The 23,067-nt window shown below is 28.7% G+C and overlaps 2 protein-coding genes across 2 annotated transcripts in view; one reads left to right on the top strand and one right to left on the bottom strand.

The window, feature by feature from the left end:
* The window catches only part of LOC107450696 (Golgi reassembly-stacking protein 2), a gene marked incomplete at its 5' end in the record, with an annotated part of 28,667 nt that extends 9,795 nt beyond the window's left edge, over positions 1–18,872 (bottom strand). Inside the window, 7 exon segments of the mRNA XM_071182948.1 lie at positions 134–175; positions 3,884–3,977; positions 7,616–7,733; positions 11,364–11,494; positions 16,061–16,147; positions 16,373–16,576; positions 18,792–18,872. Of these exon segments, the coding sequence (XP_071039049.1) occupies positions 134–175; positions 3,884–3,977; positions 7,616–7,733; positions 11,364–11,494; positions 16,061–16,147; positions 16,373–16,576; positions 18,792–18,872 (757 nt within the window).
* LOC122272596 (monocarboxylate transporter 12) overlaps positions 1–23,067 on the top strand; it is a gene marked incomplete at its 3' end in the record, with an annotated part of 552,146 nt that overhangs the window by 386,408 nt on the left and 142,671 nt on the right.

Here is a 23,067-nt window from a genome sequence, read left to right as displayed (position 1 = left end):
GCAACAATGTTGCAGTGTCGCCACGAATCTGCCCCTGAGCCCGCGAGTCACCACAGCTCTCCAGTTAATAAATTTAATATTCAAATTATCATACGACTTCAATAAAATAAAACAAAATATATTTAAGTATTACCAGCATCAGCCTCCATTGTAGGTATTGATGGTACAATGGGCACTATAATAAAAAAAAAAACAATTCAAAATCATGAAATGCAATAAAAAATATCAAACTTATATTTTGAGAACATTATAGCAGTTTCATACTTGAAAAAGAGACTATCACAAATATTAATAATAAGAAAAAAGAAAGTTCTCGTGAAAATGTGTTAAAAAAAATGCACTAATAGTAGTTTGATTTTCGTGTGTTATAAAAATCATATTGTAAGCAACCACTTTTAATGTAAAACCAGACTATATTTATGATGAAAAATATAAATACAAACACACTCAATTGTCTGCATAATTTATTTACTATTTTGTCACAAACAAGGGATTTCAAATTATTAAAAAATGAGCTTAAAAAGAACTTTAAAAAGCTATCAAAAATGACCTCTAAATGAAAAATAATGTACTTTTAAAAAACATATTTTCTATTAGTTTTTCTTTAAAAAAATATATAAATTTTAACTTATAAAGTAATAAATAAAATATATAAGCAATTTATGAATTAAAATAAAGTGTCAATAAATATCTTAAAGATGCAAACAAGAATTGCGTTGTATCATTAAAAGCTTTTAGGTGTTATTAAAACTGAAAGATTGTCTAGAGTCAAAAAGCATCTTGAAAATCTAAGAAATTTTCAAACACTTAGATCTTCATTTTTAATGATGTTATTGTATGATTTTTAAGAAGGGGAAATATCTAAGCTGTCTGAGTTATTCACAACTATGTCACAGGTAAATAATTTAATCTTGTTCAACACTTCTTGAAGAAAACATAGACAGCCAATCTACTGAATTAAAAATCTGTTGAAAAAAGTAGATGTTCTGAATAGGTAACTTATCACCATATGGAAATGCTAAAATTATTATAATATATACAGTGCGCCAAAAAAAAAAGAGATCACACTGAATAACTTTTGATTTAATCAGGGTTCCCACTCAATTTCAGAAAAAAAAATTCCCTGACTTTTCCAGGTATATGAAGTAAATTTCAATGAAAATCAATACCATCTATGCTACGAAATTTTTCATCAGAAAATTTTGATTCTTCTATCTGTAATGCCAAGTTTAGATTTTCTATGTAAAATAAATATTATGTGAGGAAGGAAGCATTTCAGTTTGTCTAAAATGTGAAATTTTTGCAATAAATAATTGTAATAGATGTTAGAATTATTTAACTCGAATCTCAACAACTGAGTACTGTTACTGATAATTTTAAGATGTTTTTTTTCCAGGTATAATGTAGGAATTTTCCAGGTTTTTGTAAAAAAAATTGCAACTTTCTCTGACCATTCCCTGATTTTTGGAGTTGAAATAAAATTCCCTGACAATTCCAGGCTTTTCCTGTTCTCCCTGACTGGTGGAAACCCTATCTAATGATCAGTCAACAGGTCATTGCAGATAAAGTAGTGAAAAAGTTACAAAATTGTTTTAAAAAGTGATAGATAGTGACTTAAAAACGATGTTAATATATAAGTTAAAACATATAAAAGTAAAAAAAAAAAAAAATACATATATAAATATATAAGTTAAAGAAAAACAATTTGTTTAGAAAAATTTAATGCTGTAGAAATGAAATATAACTTTAAATTATATTTCAATTAACTGCTATTGATTTTTTTTAAAGAAATATTATCTACTTTTCCCAAACTGAAAAAAAAAAAGGCCAAGACATAGTTGCTATCATGTGAAATCAATACATATTTATTAATTGTAGTTATTTGCTATTGTTTTCTTTAAATAGATTTTTATCAGAGAGGACTTCTTGTGAGGAATCTAAAAAATGATGAGTTTTTAAATACGAAGTGAAGAGCTGAGATGTTAAATAACTGTTATTATTGCACAAGAAGAAGGAAAGAAAGAACTAGAGGAAAACAAAGCAGTTTTACGATGAAATTGGCATGAAACAAATGCAGCAAAAAGTGATTACTAAAGTAAAATATAATGCATTAAAGTATCAAATGTGAAAAAATCACTAGAACTGGCAGAAAACAACAAATAAATGTGGGTTTTCGATAGAATTGTTGCTAATATATTGCCTCAAAAAGTGATACTACCTCAATCTCTTCAATGTATGGAGAAAAAGTAATTCTCAAGGTTCACACAAGTTTAAATGTACTAAAACTAGAATACCATATCGAGATCACGTCCATGTGATCTGTCCCACAGGTTTTGTTTCATATGAGATACTTGTGCAGTGAAGAAAGAATTGCATGAGCATAAACTGTGATTACAGCTCTAAAGGGATTAAATTCAAAATATGCAGGCTATAATAACATCAGATAATATATATATACAGGGGTGATTGTGAGCCCAAGTCAACATTCCGGAAAATTTCTTGAGTTAAAAAAAAGAAGAAGTTTAAATCAAAAAAAATTTAAACAAGGCTTTTTTCCTTTTTCTCAATATTTCTTAGTTTACTTAAGATATATTTAACATTTTCCACATACCTATGATGACCTGGAGAAGTAATTGAAATTTCCAAATATATCTTTCTTTCTTGAGTTTATGATTATAATAACTATTTACTGATAAAAAATTAATATTAATCTTGAACATAAGCTTATAAAGTAGCTCTGCTTACAAACAAATAAAATAAACTGTGTTTTTAAGTTCCACCTTTGAAAATTTGATTTCCGAAAACTTTCGTGATTAATGATTTTTTGAAACATCTGAACCTTCGATCTCCGGAAACTTCCGGATAACGGTTAGCAAAATATCCGGAAATCGGGATTTTTTTCCGAAGCACAATCAGCCCTGTATGTATATATATAAAATGGAAATGGTAAAAAAAAAAAAAGTGGAATCCTGACAGAACTAAGTGCGTTAAAAAGTGATCTTTGAATAAATCATTACAGAAACCTGAAACGAGCATTTCGTAACACATCAAAAATATAGCATTGTATTAATATAAAACAAAATGGATGACAAAAAGACATGGTTTTACGATGGAAAAGAGATCACTCAAATTCACATATCACAATAACAACTTTATTTATTTTTTAAAATCAGATTTTTCAAAAGGAAAAAATAATAATAATAGATAGCATAATAAACACTTTCAATGTAAAATAAGAGCTTTTAAGAGTGCTTGATTTCTATGAAGCAAAATTAAAAAGCACTTTCAAAGTGCCATGGAAAAAGAAAATCCAGTTCAAGAAGAAATCCACAACATTTGAGATAAAGAAACAAAAGACAGATGAATAATTCCTCGATCGACATTTCAAGAGGTATATTCAATTGAAAGTGGAATTTCCCTATTTTTCTTCATCCCTTTTATGACCATTTGGATGAAATGCAAATTTTAAAGAAAAGTGACTAAGCTTTAAAAAGAGTGAATAAAAGTAATCATTTTTTAACATAGTGACATTAAATGAGAAAAGTGAGCCCTGAGATTAACAACAGCTATATGATTGAGGGTTGGTGAGCAAGGCGAGCCCCTACTTTAAAGTAATTTCTAAAGTGTTAACACCAATAAGACATTTTTGAGAATGTTTATAGTTCCTTAGAGTGAAAATTTTGTATCAAAAACAAAAATAATAGTCACAGACAATAAATGCAAGTGAGATTTTCACACAAATCTTTACTAAAATAAACTTTCTTCGTTTTAAAATTCATTTAAATAAGAAAGTCATTGAGGTTAGTTGTTAATGAGTCAGATAATTGTTTTGATTGTAAATAAACAAAGCTCCTTCAATGGGAGAATAAGTTATTAGAATCACCTGATGCTGCTACAGGTGGCATGCTTTGATTTCCATTTTGCTCTTGTTGGACAGTTTGTGTGATGAAACTTGGGTTAGTCGCATTCAATTGGACCTGAAAAAACACATCACTGTCATAAAATATTTATTTTTCTGAAAATAAGTAAAGCATTCTTTTTGAGTAGTTCAGTACTAGATTCTTCAATAAACATAAAATCTGCCCACTTTTTATAAGAAGATAAAAATGAGATATTTTCTGAATCATATTTTGTATTCCTAATTACTAAGGTATAATAAAAATTGGCCAGATTATAATAAAAATTGTATTTTTGGTCTCTATTTGCTCTATTGGGACTGTTTTATTTTTAGGTTTCCTGATTTTTAAAAAAAATTCATTTTCAGGCTTTTCTTTTTTTTAAAATAAACCTTCAGAAGTACTGTCTCATTCCTACATTTCAGTAGAGTTTTACTATTTAATGAATTGCAGATTCAGTAGTGGCTACTCAAATAAAGGTTCAAATTTATCTGACTTCGAAGAAAAATGCCAACATTCTAACGTATTTTTTATTTAAAATGTAGTTGTTTTCGTAAAAATATTTAAAAGAATAATTAGATCAGACTAAATTTTAAAAAACTAACAAGGTTTTATTTTTTCATTTTCTTAAAATTAGTCTTTTGTAAAGCATTAACTTTTAAAAAACTAAGATAGACATGGAGAATATAACATGTTTAATATATAGTTCTCATTGAATAAAAAATGTTTAATGTGTTACTTCAAGCAGATTTTGCACAAAAGCAACTGCAGTGTAACCTAAAAACCTTGCACAAGTATTATTAAATACACTTATATATTTTTGCGATTCATTTCTCTTTTGAAATTTTCATTTAAATGCAAAATTGCTGAACATCATGTTGCGTACTCAATAGAGAGAAGCTCTGTGAAATTCTCTAAATTTATTATTATTATTTATTTTTTTTTTTGCTTTTTTTATTTCAAATCGAAATATTTAAGGAATCACAATCTAGCCACATTATTTTAGTTTAAATTAGTTTCATCATTTAAGCCTAGCCGGGAGGGCGCTGGGCACATGTCCGAGAGTTCGAACCCCGCTGGCCGAAGAGTCCCCGTGCAGTAAATGGTGACTGATGCACGTTAAATTTGTCTATCGATTCTCAAAGTCCCCCATGTTCCCATAACAAATCAATACCTCTGGGGGTACTGGATTGGAGATCGACCATTTTCTGATTCAGGTCAAAATTACGATCTGTGGATGAATGAATGAATGGGCCCGCCCTATAAAACGGGCCGTGACATGTGTGGCTACAGACGAATTCTTGGCCATAGGATGGCACCACTGAAAAAACAAAAACACACACTTTGCCTTAAATTTGCTCAGTTTCACCAAGCAGGCTTGCCCAAGTGGCAAGTGACATTAGAAACAACACATGTTTTCCACATATTTCTTGGTTCTTTAGTCATCTTTTAAGGACAAAAATAGAAATATCTTCAGAATGCACCCAACAATTATTAACTTCCGGCACAAATATTTATCAACAAAACAGTATAATTAAAAATATGTTTTAAAAGGTAAAAGCAGAATCGTGAAAATTAGTGTCAATAGAACAATTTTAACAATTTGTCCTAAGCAATTGTAAGAAAAAGATGTGTGGCTTGAATGAGAAAAAAGTAATGTAACGATTTCTTTGGCTAAGATTTGGGGTTGCAAAAAACCCGGGTTTTTGTAGAAAAACCCAACCCGGGTGGGTTTACATTTTTTTATGGGGGGGGTTTCAAAAGAGAGGGCAGGGATAAGTACCTCATTATAAAAAAGCTTATTTTAATATTATTAATTAAGTTTAATTTTATAAATTGACTTCATATAGAAAATTATTACAAATAAATTGATGTGAAAGTCTAAAAAAAGTTTCCTCTGACATCACAATACAAAATGTTATATGTACTCACATACACCACACATTTGAAACTTATTTCAACACAAGATTACTTTTTATTTATATTTTAATCTTAAAAAATATTTGCGAAATTTTTTTTATTTGCATAAAAAGCGAACCAATGGCCATATAGTCAAATCTAGCCAGCAAGGTGACTCTTCAGTCTCCAACGCAATTAGTTTCTTCACTATAGGTTAATTTTTTTTAGGCTAGACAACATATATATTTCAATAGAATAGCTCTTTAATATAACAGAGGATAAAAAAAGAAACCAATCTTAGAAAAACCACAGTAAAACCCACTTTAGGGTGGGTTTTACCCAGTAAAACCCTGGCGGGTTTTATTGGGCAGGTTTTTTTTTTGCAACCTTGCTAAGAGTACAAAAGTTGCTAGAGAAAGAGCGCAAAATTGTTATTCAATTAGGACCAAATAACTTTTTGAGAACTTTATAAAATTAAATACCCTAATAAATAAATAAATGATCTTTTACAAATTTTCATTAGTTTTAAGTACAATGCGCAAACAGAAGATATTAATAGATTTTTAAAACATTTTGACGATTTTATTCTATTTACAACAGAATTTTATTTTATTCCGCACTAAAGCATTCTGAAATTCAAAAATTCATTTTTTATTTTTACCCATTCTATTAACAACTAAACAGAGTTATAATGGAAGCAAGGAAAATATTTCTAAATTTGCAATATTTCAACTGTTTAGCAATAAGTTTCCACCTAAATAAAGTGGGCATAATGGATGGCAAAATTAATAAAATTCTTACGAATGAAAAAAGATTCCAGTTTTTCCTTCAAATTTTTATTTAAATTTCCCTGATTTTTCTAGAAAAAAATAAATTCAAGGTATCCCACGTGGCCACCCTCTGTAAATATTTACCTCAAGTCTTATCGTTATTTGAAGCCAGGAAAGAGATTCAACTGTTACGTAATAAACCCAGAAAACATGTAACCTTACTGAAATCTCGTATTGGAATTTTCTTTTCATTGTCACGAAAATGTTTGTACTAAAAACCTTTTTTCAACAAAGCAAAAATATTGCAGTTTCAAACCTTTCTTCCTAAAAGGGTCAAAAATTATTTTTGAAACTTTTTAAAAGAATAATGTTATTGAGGTAAAATGGTCACTTTAATGACGTTTTAGCTGATGTCACACTAGCGATAGGATTAAATTGCATTGCCCATAAAAACTTCACAACAAGGTGGATTTTAACTGAGCATACAAGACGTTGTGAAATGAAACTTTATAATTTCCTAGATTTAAGACTATTTTCACCTCGATCCTAGCCCTATGAAAGGATTTCTTCACGCTTGAAAACCACAAGTCAACCTCGATTTAGGGCTTTTATATAGAAGGTTGTTTTCAAAGGTTTTGGATTAGGGTAATGTGCGTTGAATAGAGCAGATGGTCACAGATCTCGTTTTAAGATTAGAAGGTTTACACGTAAACCGCATAAAAAGCCTTTTTAGGTTTACATTAAAAGGTTTTTACTGGGTGAAAATAAACCTTAATTTGACATCTGGGAAACCTCGATTAGAGTACACTTCAAAACCAATACTTGTTTAGAACGAAGTTGAGAGAAATATTTATGATCTGGCAGTAGGCTCAACTAACAGCCATCAACTGAAAAGATTACTAGTTGTCCATTATACAATGACTATGAAATTCAACGTTCAATTACAGCAAAAGTTGTTTAAATAACAGTTTCTGTTTCAAAAAGTTTTTTTAAAAAGCATTGCTTCTGTCACTTAATTAAAAAAAGGAAATTCAAAATTGTTGAAATTACTGTTGAATATCCATCACTCTTTTGAGGCATCTGCGTATATGGAGATTTCACGACATCCACTTTTGCAGGTCTGGTCGGGATTCGATGAAGATACCCATATCCTATTCCACATCCTAAGCTGTAAAAATTATACAGAGCATAGTTAGAAAGTGCATCTACATTTTTAATGGCAACCACTTGTTCAAAAATTGAAAATTCTAAACAACCGAAAAATAGTTTAAACAATTTCTAAAATGAATAAAAATTATTCAGACATCTCCAAGTAAGTAACATGTTTCTAAAACCCCACTATTGAAATTTTGCAAAAAAAAAAAAAAAAAAGAAAAAAGTGCTTACAGTAACATTTTTGCAAAATGGTTTTTTAAATAATCTAAAAAAAGGGACTAACAAAAACCTTTTTGATACTACTATACTTATAAGGATTTTTTGACCATGTGCAACACATGATTTTGCGCATTCATTTTGCTGTAAGCCATTCGAGTTCAAAAGTTCATTATAGTGGCAAAATAATTCTCTAGTTATTAAAAATATTTTGTTTATCAGTCAGTCAGCATTATTTACTCTTTTAATACCTTTGATGCATCAATAATGGCTAATTTAAGTAAGTAGTTTTAGTAAGAATAATTTTAGTTAAATAATAGTACTATCTATCCTATGAATCAAATTTATTCTCGAAATTTTTAAGCATTATAGTATAAAGCATATTTTCAGAAACCTTTTTTTATAGCGTGATACTTTTCCTCTTCTACTTGTTACGTTAAGAATTTGGCTGTTAAGTATTAATACAAAGAAATTAAATACTGATTTCTGATTGTATTCTAATTTCTGTAAAATTAAAATGACCAGAAAAGAACCGAACGCACACACACAAAAAAAAAGAAAAGAAAAAACTATTAGTTTTAACTCAGAATTCTACGTAAGTCATTATCACTAATTGAAATTTTCTGTTCCTGCTTCTGTGTAAAAAGTTTTTATCTCATTATTCATCTATTCCTAAGCAAATTATTAATGCTTTTTAAACACAAACACACACACACACACACACACACACACACACACACACACACACACACACACACACACACACACACACACACACACACACACACACACACACACACACACACACACACACACACACACACACACACACACACACACACACACACACACACACACACACACACACACACACACACACACACACACACACACACACACACACACACACACACACACACACACACACACACACACACACACACACACACACACACACACACACACACACACACACACACACACACACACACACACACACACACACACACACACACACACACACACACACACACACACACACACACACACACACACACACACACACACACACACACACACACANAATCATCTCTGCATTTAGACATGTAAGAAAATTGCTATTGAATAAGGATTGTTTTACAGAGGGAATGTAAGAAACAATTGACCAAAAACCTAATTTTTAAACACTATTGTCTCAAGACAGCATTTTAATTCAATATTACAACTTTTTTTTCTTAAAAGTATTTACTATGCGTTATTTATGTTTATATTATAGAAAATTTTCATTACTATATAGCATAAAACTCTTTTTTACAAAGATAAATACAGATTATAATTATTTAAATTTTACATGAAATTATTTTTGAATTAACGAATTTCATCACTTAAAACAACACACTTTAAAATGGCGCACAAACTTTTGATTGCTCTCCTGACTAAAGTATTGAAACCACATCTCCAGTGGATCCCCCATATTTCAACCAAATCAGTCAAAAAAAATTATATGTTTTTTCAGAAAATTAATTCCTTGAGAGAAATTTGCGATTATTTTAATACCTAAAAATATCTGCAGTAATTGATTAGCCTATTTGTGGTCACCTTTTGAACCCCAATAACCATTCTACTGCTCCACAGTCACATTTGCTATCACAAATTGCAAGCTTTCTGGAATTTAACTGTGATATCGAAAATCTTTCAGGAAGTAAACGTACAAAAATAATGATCTTTTTGCGATGTTATGATTAAAAGGATTTTTGTTATGACGCAGACATTTTGGTGCAATCGAAAGGGATGCAACATTTAGTGCTCTGTGAGTATTTTTCCACAAGAGTTTTTATTCATATTTTCTTTGTTTCAATTTTTTTTTTGCCTTTAAGCAAAGCAGATGCAATAAAACAGCTTTTAAATTTTTTTATCAGATACTATTAATGACAACAGGACTGGAAATTAACACACTGGTCCATGGCCTCTAAAATGCAAAAATTTATGTGAAATTTAATCAAAGTGAGACAATTAACACAGTTTTCTAATATATGAGTATGTGCCACATAACATACGAGTAAAAAAAAATCCAAATTACTTTGCTTAAACATTGTTCACATAACCGAAATATGTAACACAAAAAAATAATATTGACATAAAATAATACGAAAACTAAGGCCTCGATTGATAACATTTATTTATAAACATTTCTCTTGTAGTGAGAAAAATTTCACATTGCTCATGAGTTATGGCACAGGGTGAGTAGCCAAATCTTTTTAAAGCACTTTTTTCAAGCACTAAAAAAAAACCATATACATAAACAAAATGCAAAATAATTTTCAAAGACTTTATAAGATGACAAAGAACTCTTTTCTTGATTATATTAGCCATTTAAAATGTTCGAGAGATTTTTCGTTTCGATATCAGAGGGTGAAAAATGAAGCCTGAAATTGAGAATATCTTACAAAATGCAGCAGAGTTGCACACGAGAGTGCAATAATCTCACCGAACCCAGATCAGTATATGCACATGCGGACTTACAAGTATTTCCTCAAACATGTAAAATCATTGGTGTTTTTATACGCTATGGACCAATGGCACGCCGAAATCGCTTGCGGCTGAATGAATTGTTAATAACGTTGGATAGAACAATGGGAAAAGCATGCTTTTGCATAATACATGGCAAAAATCGACATGGTAAAGAAAAAAAAATCTCATTTTCGAAAGGAGAAAATTAAGCACTTTTTAAAAACACCCAATGAAAAAAGCACCTTTAAGGGCGATATAGCAGCAGTAACTGTTTTGTATAATATAGAGAGACAAAAATGTCTATGTTTGCCCACACGCAAGAATCTACCAGACTTCAAAATTTTCCTACATTTACAGGGGTGATCGTGAGAGCAAAAATCGTGAAACTTTCTTGAGTAAAATCATTCAAGACGCATTTCAAAAAATAAAAGTCTTCATAAATTTAAATCATTGATATTTTCAAAGCAATTATATGACTCTAACTCTATACAATATATAACAATTATAAACTCTAATGAAATTATATGCAGCATAATTTAAATGAATAATTATTTATCAGTTCACTTTTGTCTCTAATCACATTTATTATTCCACTAGAAAAAAAAAACATTTACAAATGTAAGAGATGCCAAGTATAAATTCTAGTTCTAATACTTTTAAATAAGATATACAAGAATTTCTACACAAAAATGTGATCGACGATTTCTCAAAACTTCTGGATTTCCGGAAAGCGGTCAGTGAAAGGTTTTCCAGAGCACAATCATCTCTGCATTTAGATGAATAACTCTTCTACTCAAAAACTATTGACTCAATCTACATTATTTTAATATCAGAATGAAACAATTCTTCAATTGCTTTATCATTTACTCAATGGTTGACAAAGGAGACAAAGCAGAAAAATGAAATAACAACAGACCTTCCTTCTCCTCCCCAATTCTTGTTGGGTGTGATGACAACTTCTCTGCACAGGTCAGACACAACATTATAAACATAGAGAGTCAGAGCTTTGCCCTCATGAGCTTCAATAAGACTAAAAAGATCTTCTGACTGAAAAGAGAAATAATAATTACTCTAGGAAAGATTTCATGATAATTGTTGCATAATGTACTTTTCACACAAAACATTTTACAGTTATGATTGACATTAAACGTGCTTGAAATGTTATGAATTAAATTTACTCATAATTTTAAATATTAATAGGTTAATATCATAGTTAAGATTTTTTTAAAAATTAACTTAAAAAGAGAGCTCTAAAGAAAAATAAACTGAACACTTTAGAATGAAAAAAGTTTGAACTGATTTCTACAAATGAGGTTCGCTTCATTATGTATTAGTAATACTTATTTAAATATTCTAGCAAGCAATAATCTGTTAGAAATTCTATTTCAATGGGGATTTTTTTAGGAAACTTACTCAATTTTAGGAATTTTTCTAAAATATACAAAAACCAGGAGAATTTTAATTAAACCGGTAGACCAGGAGAAACTGACAAAATCCAGTAGAGTTGGCAGCTATGTGCTCTATATTCACCTTGGATCTTAGATAAATCCCAAATGGATGAAGTTAAAACCTATAATTTTTTTTAAATGTACACCAATTGTAAAATACTCCCATAAAATACTAAAAAATTCAAACTAATGCAGAAATCAAAATTATGAGAAATTAAAGAATTGTTAAGTTGCAATTTGGTCTACATCATTAACCCAAATATAATTGTGATAAACAGGAATAAATTGAAGAAACTATTAGAGATTCAAAAGTAAGTTCAATTAATGACAAAATAAAATAGAAAAAAAAATCATTTCCTGCTTATTGATCAAAGTGTTATATATTGATAAAAATATATTCCTTTTTTTACTTTTTTTTAAAGTTTAAAACTAGTCTTCGCAATCAATATTAAATGGTAATCCTGGAGATAGATATAAAAATAATAGCGCTCTTTGCTCTGAATGAAATAATAAAGCACACATTAGTAACATAGCTCTAATCAGTTTATGTGATAGTTTCTGTTGATTCTTTTAAACTAGAACTAACCAACGATCAGCATTGTTTTTTAAATTTATATTAAGCAATTTGCTATATTTTTGTATTTGCTAGATATTTGTATTACCCAAAAATAATATTAAGACATTTGATCAGTTCAAATGTGTGTAAACTTAATATAAGCAGTTTCTGGCCACTCAAATCAGGTTTCAAATTTCCAAGTTTTCTTAAAGATTTTGTTCCTAAAATTTTTTAGGTCAGCCAGTTTTTTTTTTCATACTGTGTAGGAAGGGTTTTTATAACACCCCCAAAAAGTGTTAATACTCTAAAGTATTTTACGTGAAAGGTAATTTTTTAATTAATAATCTTAAAAAAATAATAAGACATGTATATTATTTTCTTATATGGAAAAAATATTTAGTTTGGAAATGGTAGCAAACAAACTATTTGAGCTACCTCTATATATTTGGCTATATAGAGGTAGCTCAAATAACATACTTCTGCTATAATGTGCTATAACATACTTCTGGAGTAGATTAAAGATAAAGATTTCTTTTCAAAAAATTTCATATTTCATATACAATGAAATCAAAGTATATTTTAAATTTTAAAAAAATGTATTCTCTTTGAAATTTTTTAATTCTTTCTCCTACGTCAATACATGAATTGATCATCTACATTAAATGAACAACAATAATTTTAAAAGAAATTTATTTATCATACTTGCCAATATTGGAGAAATAAAAAAATGAAGATTTTACTAGCCGACCCAATTTTGGGATAACAACTACTGTAACAACTCCGTAGCCCTGTAATTTTGAACCCAATCCAGAAAACAAGGGAACTCCTGGATCAAGTATTGGGTGAAATTTGCCTTTGCGGATGCTTTTATCAAATGCTTTCTTTTTTTAAAAAAAAATTACTTCAACAAATACGGAGAAATTTGAGAATATACAGGTAAACGGGAGATAAATACAGGAGTCTTTGTTAAAAAACAGGAGACTTGGCAGGTATGAATTATTATTCAGAAGTGATATTATTAATTTATTTTTCATTTCAATGCATAACACTATATATTTTATATAAAATCTGTATACAAAGAGGTGTGTTACCCTTTTTGAATTATCCTAACTTTCAAGTGAGTTGATACGAATGCAGAGTTTAATTGCACAAAGAATGTTGAAGCAGATCAAAATGTGAACAACAATTTTTATAAACTAGTTTCAAAACTAAAATAAAAGAATCTGTTTTTATTCATATATCATACGGTCATGTGATGAATACGTAGGAAAGAATTATTTTTTTTAAAAATTTTAATTTGACATTTATTAAATTTCCTTTGGAATCCTTGAGTTTATATATTTCTTTTCTCCAATTTATTCCTGTTTATCACAATTATTGCGTAAAATAGACAAAATAAGTATAATGGTACATAGATAATAAAAAAAAGTGAATAAAATCAGCTGAAACAATTTATATACAACATAAAATAGGAAGCAGAATTACGACCTTTTACCTAACAAATCCTTCATGCATAAAATAGTACTACTAAAAAAGAGGGATAAATAGTTAAAAATGTGATGAAGAATCATCTGCATTATTATGTAAAAAGGAAAACATTTCTAAACATAAACAAATTTCGTGTGAAGAATAATATTTAGGACCTTTTGTAGCTGGTTTCATTTCTTAAGGATTAAATAAGATTCGAATCTTTAAAAATAATTCACACATTTTTAAATGCAAACTTGTGAATCATTTCTATAAAAATCAAAGATAATATCTATTTAAAGAATAATTATTGTTCTTATGTAGAAAATTATTGCAGTTAAAATTTCAAAATTGAATTATTTCAAATTTACAAATAAAAAAGAAATGCATAATATTTAATAACAGTATTTAACTTAAATTTCAAAACTTTATGATAAACAAAAATTATGTTGAATTATTTAGAAAATTATTGCAGTTAAAATCTGAAAATTGAATTATTTTAAATTTACAAGTAAAAAAGTTATGCATAATATTTAACAATATTTAACTTAATTTTTCAAACTTTATGATAAAAATAAAAAAAAAAACATTAATTAAAAATTAGATGCACACATCACATAATTTAAGTTATGTTTTAGAACAGTTTTCCCAGTCACTATTTCTGAGAAGAGAAAATTAAATATTAATTAAAATTACACTATTCAAATTTATCTAAGAAGGAGCTTCACAACATTAAAAAAAAAAAAAAAACTAAAATATCAGTTTATTTCTTCATTTTTCAACTATATTTATTCCTTTAACAGTTTTTGCTCTTAGCTTCAGCATTTTTGCTCCTAGTTTTTTCAGTTCTTTTATTCTCTATACTTCTGATTTCACTTCTTCTATTTTTAGAACATATAAAGCAAGAGAATTGGGATAAATCATACCAATAGTGATTTCAAATTCTACTTTTTGTGAGACATCATAAACCTGTTGTAAAGCAACCAAACTTAATTCTGAATGGTTTTCAATAACGCATCTTTTTTCCAATAATGCATCGACAGACAGAGCAACTGGTTTATTTACGTTGTAATATGCTAACTTTGTAATTCTTCCTTTAAACATAAGAAAGCATTTTTTTTTTTTTGATCAGATGACCAAATAACATTTTTCTGAAGAACTCTATGCAATGAAATAGTTGATGAAGGAATTTAGAAACATAATTCACCATGTCAACAAATCTCTGTCATTCAACGACATAAGTTGGGAGTTTTTAACTTTGTAACAGCTGTAATTCTTGGATGCACCAATTTCAATAACTTCTGAACTAAAAATTTTAACTTTCAAACGCAGATTATTTCTTTGTTTAGGCTTTTTCTTTTGTTAGACTGGTTAATTCGTCTTCTGCGTTAGCCCAGATCAGCCACTGAATGACTCGACGTAACCAGTCAAAATCAATGGCATTACTCGCTGAAAAATCTCTGGGGCAGAGGCTAACCAAAAGGGAACTTTCAAAAATGAATAATGCCCCCAAGGTGTATTCACAGTTAAGTAATCAAAAGTACTCTCAGTTACTGTCAAATCCCCGATAAACCAGAGTGAAAAATCTGTCATTTTCAATACAGAAAGCAATGTCAGTTTTAAACGCTTAATTACTTCATTTAAATCTAATGGATCCATTGTCACCTTTTTTTTTTACTATAACTAACAAAGGGGGTGAAACTTATAGACAAGGAGGCAATTTTTTAATAATATTCAATGATGAATTTAGATACATTAAACTATTCTAAGTTAAAACTCTAAGTTCTCTTAAAACAAATTAAGTTAAACAGCAACAAAAATGTGTGAGTAGCAAAATGTAAACATTCGTTCTTCTGCCTAAGCTTTCATTTAATTTTATATGTATCTTAAAAATATTAAATTTAAGTCATGATAACTTATCAATGAGTTTAGAACTTCTTTTCTCAATTCAAAAAGTATTCACATTTTAAAGAGATCTTATAGATCAGTGTTTCCAAACAATAAGAAAAATATTTTCTGAATTTTGTAGCTGTCGGAGGGAAATTATTTGTTCAGAAATTACTTGAACCTTAAGTGTACACTTCTAGACAAAAGGTATTCTTTTCTTACTGGTTAACATACAAAGAGAATAAAAAGAATTACCTCATGAAGGACAGAATCTGCCCCAATTATGTAATCATCAAAAGGGTAAAGACCAGCCAAGTCTGCAGGGGAATGTGGTTGAATTTCCTGAAAGATATTCAAATAAATAGTTTTTATGAACAATTATGCATACTTTAAAACATTTCATTTAAAGAATGTTTTAATTGTGCAATTAATACTCAAAATCATTCTAGAAAAAGTTTGACTTCTGCCGTATTTTATTTTAACTGTCACATAAATAGTAGTCAAAGAAATGAGGGCTGGATTCATTTAGGTTGAAATAATTTAAGAAGAATGGGGATGAACACCTACCAATACGTGCCAAACGTTTTCATTAACACCTTCAAAGGAACAAAATCTGATGCTGACACCAAGAAGTCCCTGCCCTCCCCAGGTATTTGAAGGAGTGATCTCTACATCACGCACCGTCTGACTCTTAGTGCTGTACACCGTCATTTGAAGGGGCCTCTCAATGTTCACTTTCAGTATCTCTTTTAAGGTATCATTGTCTTGATTCTAGAGTCATTGAAAGCAAAGAATATCAGTCCACAAATATTTGATTTGATTATAATAGAACATTGACTACACTAAGAAAACCATAATACAACACATTTAAAACTTGGAAGAGATATGCATCATATTTATTTACTGACAAACAAATAAAAAGATTAATTCATGTTTATTTATTTTTTTAATGTTTGAAATTACCAAATTGTGTTTTGATGTAGAATAACTCAACTAACCTATTTATTAAATGAAAAAAAAAACAAAAAAAAAAAAACAAAGCTTTAAAAAATATAGACTTTTTCTTAAAATTAATATATTATAAAACAATGAATTATAAAACAATGAAAACTTTAAAATGTCTCATATTATAATTCTTTGCAAATCAAACTAGTGATTTCTTTAAAAAAGTAATTTAAAAAAAAACTAATTAGTAATTTAAAAAAAAACTTTTGATTTAAATTACTTCTTCTTCTTTTTTTTTTTTTTACAATTGTTATTTAAATCTATGAAATCTCTTATAAGATATAAAATATCAAAATTATCAGTCCAGCACAATTGCTTTATCCTTTTTACACAAATTGAAATATTAGTGAACACATCAGCAGTGGTCTCTAAAGTGGCTTAAGTAAATTAGTAATTAAAAAATATAATTTAAGTAAGAGTAAACTAATGAGAAATATTAAAAAAATTTCATTCATAAATGGTGGTGCTGATAAATAATATCACTTGAAACAGAAAAATTATACTTTTTTTTTGCCATTCCAATTTAGAAAGACAATTAATAAGAAATAGTAACAATTATAATAATAGAACAATTTGTAATTATTAAAAGATTAAAGAAGTAGCACATTGTCTCATTTTTTTTTTATAATGATAGAATTAAAATTTAGTAGCTTCACACCATAAGTGATCTATCTCTAAGCAGGGTTTGAGATTTTTTTAAAATTTTTTATATTTTTAAAAAATCAAATTTTTTTTATTTATTTAAATTGGAATTTTTTGATTTAGATCAGATTTTTTTTATTTTTATGCAAATACACTGTAAGAACTTTGATTTATGATTAACAAAACTTTATATAAAATTTTAATCAAATTAATATTAAAACAATATTATAACAACATTTTAGAAGCTCTATCTACCTGAAACAATTTTTCATTATAATACATAGCTTTGAATGCATAGGAATTATTTTGAAACAAATGCATGATTGAAATTTAAAGACTAGATGAAATAGAGAATTTCAAGAATACTTTAACTATTAAAATAAAGTTTGAATTAGCAAACCATAATTTTAATTAAAAATTAAGATTTCTTTTTCTCTCTCTTGATTTTTAAAATGAAAAAATAAATGTAACAGATTGTGTTTTTAAATGTAGTCATTCATCAGAAAATAAATAAATATTTAACCCATATATTTTTGTATTAAAATATTCACTTTTAATCCTATATCAAAATAGATAAGTTAAGCTAAAAAAAATTTTAAAAAATCTATGTACTCATTGGAATTTTTTTTCACAAAATTTTTTTATAGAAAAAGCTGATAATGTCAAATATACTGTAAACATATTATGAGAAAAAAATAAGAGTGAATAACCCCACTGTTTCAAATAGACTTTGAAAAGGAAGAATAACACTACATCAAGAAAAAAATATCAATTCAGCAGCATTTCTTTTTCTATTTTTGGCAATTAGGGTAATTTATTTTTAATATAACCTCAAGCTTTAGAAATATACATTTCCCACCAATAAAATATAATGCAAATTTTAATTCCATGCTTTTTCAATCAAAAGGTAGAATTTTAATTAACATTTTTTTGTGGAAAAAATTCATGTTTATTAATTACTTTCTACAGCTATGCAAGTCTATATTAAGAGAGCATTAAATGTTTACTTTAGGTACTTTAAAATGTACTTTCAATCTCAAGAATTAAAAGATTTTTAAAAATGCTATTTTAAACGTGTTGGAATTTAACACACACCAAAAAAGAAATTTTGTTAACTAAAATTAATTAATGCAGCAATTTATTTAAATTAAATTTTAAAACTAAGAAAGGAAAATAATAAAAGTATCAATAATTTAAAACACTGTTTCTGAACTTTTTAAATATATATATATAAATCAGTTGATTTAAACACCAACAAACCCTGTCTCTATGCTGCAATTGGTTAAAGAAAAAATTTACATTTCATTTCAAGTATAAGAAGACAAAAGAAATGATTTACTAAGCGAGTAGTTCCAACTGCCACTATGAAGTCAAAGAATGCCTCTAAGCCAGCCTTGGATCCTGGTGAATTGTCTTGTACCTACAAGTATAATATGAATTAGTTTTCATTGAAAAGGAACAAAGGATATTTTCGGTTTAAACATAGAATTAACTCATTTAATTTTAAATAATCCCACACACATGGTGAAGAATTAAATTCAAGCAATAATGATGAGTAAATTCATCTACCATTAATTTTACAATTCAGAAATGAATTAACAATTCAGTTCTGAAAAGGTTATTAAAAACTTGTTAAAATAATTTATTTTATATTACTGGAGCTGTTGAATAACTAAAAAAAGACGTTCATGACAAGTACAAATTTTAAGAGGAAGCCATGCCGTAGAAGGAAATTTTCGTCACAAATTCTCTTTCCCCTTCATTATTAATTTAAAATTTAAAAGAAAGAAAAAGTTCAGGAAAACTTAGAGTAAGTCATAAAGTTTCAATTACTGAAAAAAATACCTCAAAATTTTAAAATGCAAACAAATTATGAGAAGAGAACTTCTCTGTTGCGTAATCTCAAGTTATCATCCCATAATTTATTTTCATTTGCATATTTTAAGTTTTTCTTTTCAGTATTTAGATTTTCTTGGCTTACTCTATGTTTGTCTGAACTCACGTTTTCTACACTTTAAGATTCAAGTTAGTAATGAAGGAGAAAGAGAATTTGCGAAGAAAATTTTCTTCTAAGTAGAACCTTTAGTTTCCAAGTAGAACTTTTTCTTCTACTTGGCTTCATGCCTATATCCATTAACTGAAAATATCATAAAGCATGAGAAAAAATTTGTGACCAAAAATGATGTAAACAATTACTATTATTATTAGTTGATACTCAAATGCTTTAGCATTAAAATTTAATGAGTTTAAAAGCCTTTAAATTGAAACTTTGTCCGGACGAATAAGAATGAATATATTATATTTAACATTGCCACTGAGAGTGAAATGTAACATTTCCGATAACTTATGCTTTCAGCAGGTAGCACATTTTTTCACTTCTACACTTAATTAGTAAATTTATTTCAATTTATAACAGTCACTGAACAGCCGACCCTATTTTTTGAGTTCACGACTACTAATGTTCAACTTAATGGGCTTGAAATTTTTAACCCAATCCATAAGACAAAGGAATTCCTGGATCAGGTATTAGGAGAAATTTGCAATCGTGGAGGACTTTTTTTACAGGACTAAACCGCATTTGTGTTACGTGGAGAGGAAGACCACAACAGTCTCTCACGGTTAACCTAACAGCAAAGGGACTCTAACCCATGATCCGTCCACCACTGATGATATTTCAGGCCAGCACAGTAGTCAGTGCAAGTCAGATGCGGATTCGTATTGACTAGCTATGGCTGGGATTTGAAAACGGTTCACCTCATTGGAGGGCGAATGCTTTTTCCACTTAGCCATCCCAGCTCAATGAATTTAGCAAGCTTTAAGGATATTCAAATTTTTCATATAGTAGCTTCGTCTTCAATTTTTGAAATATTTTGTAAAAATGCAGTTTCATGACAGCACACATTTTAATCTATGTTTGAATTTTAATCCTTTCACTGATTTGCATTTACAGTACTGAGGCTACAGTATAATCGGCACCACATAGCAAAACACTCACTGAGATTGTTAAAAACTATCCCTTTATTAGATAATTTCTTTTCACAGATATATATATTAACTTGAAAAATAGAAATTCAAGTGTTGCAATAATTTATTAACAATAATATAGACAGGGATGAAAATATTGTAAATAACAGCCAAAAAAACTATCACGAAGACGATGCAGATAATTATGGAATTGTGACAAATTGAGCAACTGAAAAAGTGATAACTTGAACAAATCCTTAATTTTATACTTATGTGCATTACCCAATGTTATGGAATCAACACGAACTTTCCGAGTGACGAATAATAAAATGATAAGTAACTGCTGAGAAAACTATCACCAAACAACATGACATTAAAATTGATTGAATTGTAATGAACAAAACCTGTCAGAAAGTGATAAGGGAATATTTACGTATTGTGATCTGCATGCAAACTACAATCACCAAGGTGCCAAATAAATTTTAAACATGCAAATATTTAAAAAAAAAACAACATGTAGATGTTTGCCCAGGGGCAGCTACGAGTTGGTCTCTTTTGATGTTTTTTTTTTAAGGTTCTCGCAGGCAGCTGCTTGGAACTTACAAAAACTTGACATTGGTCCATTCATTATTGCAGGGGTGATTGTGAGCCCAAATCAAAATTCCAGAAAATTTCTTAAGTTAAAAAAAAAAGAAGTTTAAATCAAAAAATTGGAAAAAAATTTAAACAAGGTTTTTTTCCTTTTTCTCAATCTTTCTTTTACTTAAAATATATTTAAAATTCTACACATACCTATACCATTTACACATACCTATGATGACCTGGAGAAGTAATTGAAATTTACAAATATGTCTTTCTTTCTTGAGTTTATGATTATAATAACTATTTACTGATAAAAAATGAATGTTAATCTTGAATATAAGCTTATCTGGCTCTCCTTTACAAACAAATAATATAAACTGTGTTTTTAAGTTCCACTTTAGAAAATTTGATTTCCGGAAACTTATGTGATCAATGATTTTTTTTAAACGTCTGAACCTTCGATCTCCGGATCACAGTTAGAGAAAAATCCAGAAATCCGGTTTTTTTTCGGAGCACAATCACCCCTGTTATTGAAACAAATCAGGATACTGGAATCTCCCCAGTGATAACTCGAAATCAAAATTAGCACATCAGGGGGAATTTCTGTATTGTGATCTGTGGCAGAATAATTGTCAAATCTTGGCAAATTCCATGCAACAGCCAGCGAGAAACTATGAAAAGGAAAATAAATATCACCAGGGGTCTGTTTAGAAGAAATTTGGGTCCGTCAACGGACCCTTCACAAAATATCTTCTCATAAAAACGGACCTTTCACAAAATATTTTAACTTAATAACAGACCCTTCACAAATTTGTTTATCTTCATTATTGTTTTGTTAATCGAATAAATCCTTCCCAGGAAGGAGGGGAAAGAAAGGCAGATGTAAACGAACTAAGTTTTGTTTTCGACACACGCTTCTTCCTTTATTTGTCCGAAATGAATATATCCTGCGTTCAGCAGTATAAGCTAAATATCAAATACTTTATGTTGCATCGCTAATAATTGCAGTTTATTTTTGATAATTTAATTTTTTTAATTATAATTTTACAGTGTTGAGCATGATCTTGTATATCTATAACTTAACAATTTAAAAACTCCTTGAAAAAGTTTTTGCAATCGCAGGACCCTATTTGCGCAAATTCACAAAAACACGACCCTGGTTGAAAGAATGTGACATAACATTTACTTTATATTCACAAATTACTAGTAATTTTTTCACAATTTTACAATTAACCAAGGTTGCCACTCAAAACTGGAAAAAAAATTCCCTGTGTTTTCCCTGNCCTCTTACAAAATGTCTGGACAGACCCCTGATCACAGAAAGGGACCAACCCGAAATGTATAACTTGCAGCCATTCCTGGGTAAACATCTACATGCTTTTTTAAAAACATTTGCAAGTTTAAAATCTATTTGGCACCTTAGTGTTCGTAGTTGGCGTGACAGTTCGGGTTACGGAAATATCCTTGCACGTCGTAATAACACCATATTACTATCATACACAGCTGGCAACATCGATAGAAAAAAAAACGGTATATTTTTTATGAAATAACATAAGCATCATGATAAATGTTGCAAAATATACTAAATATTTTACACAAAGGGAAATTTAATGATTTTTATAGTCATCAAAATAGAAAAACTGCAATATTTTCCAGTCATGACATTAAATGATCTTGAAATGCTATATATTATGCTTGTTCATAATTTTGAATAGTAATAGGCATTTAAATCATCAAAGATAGTAAACTGAATTTTATAAATGAGGCTCGCTTCATTTATTTAACAGTTACATTTATTTGAATAATCAAACAAGCAATAATCTGCACAAAAATTTTATTTCAATAGGGATTTTTTTAAGAAAACTTACTCATTTTATGGAATTTTTTTAAAATTGTACAAAAACCAGGAGAATTTTTATTAAACCAGTAGACATCCAGAAAGTGGCAAAATTCGGTACTCTACTGGAAAATCCAGTCGAGTTGGCAGCTATGTGTCATATGTTCACTGTCTTAATTACGCACTTACAGATGAGTTCATTCTCTGAAATACAAAAATCCATCTGTGTCCA

Source organism: Parasteatoda tepidariorum, chromosome 7, assembly GCF_043381705.1.
Source record: "Parasteatoda tepidariorum isolate YZ-2023 chromosome 7, CAS_Ptep_4.0, whole genome shotgun sequence".
Classification (NCBI taxonomy): Eukaryota; Metazoa; Arthropoda; class Arachnida; order Araneae; family Theridiidae; genus Parasteatoda; species Parasteatoda tepidariorum.
This window is presented reverse-complemented; position numbering and strand designations above follow the sequence as displayed.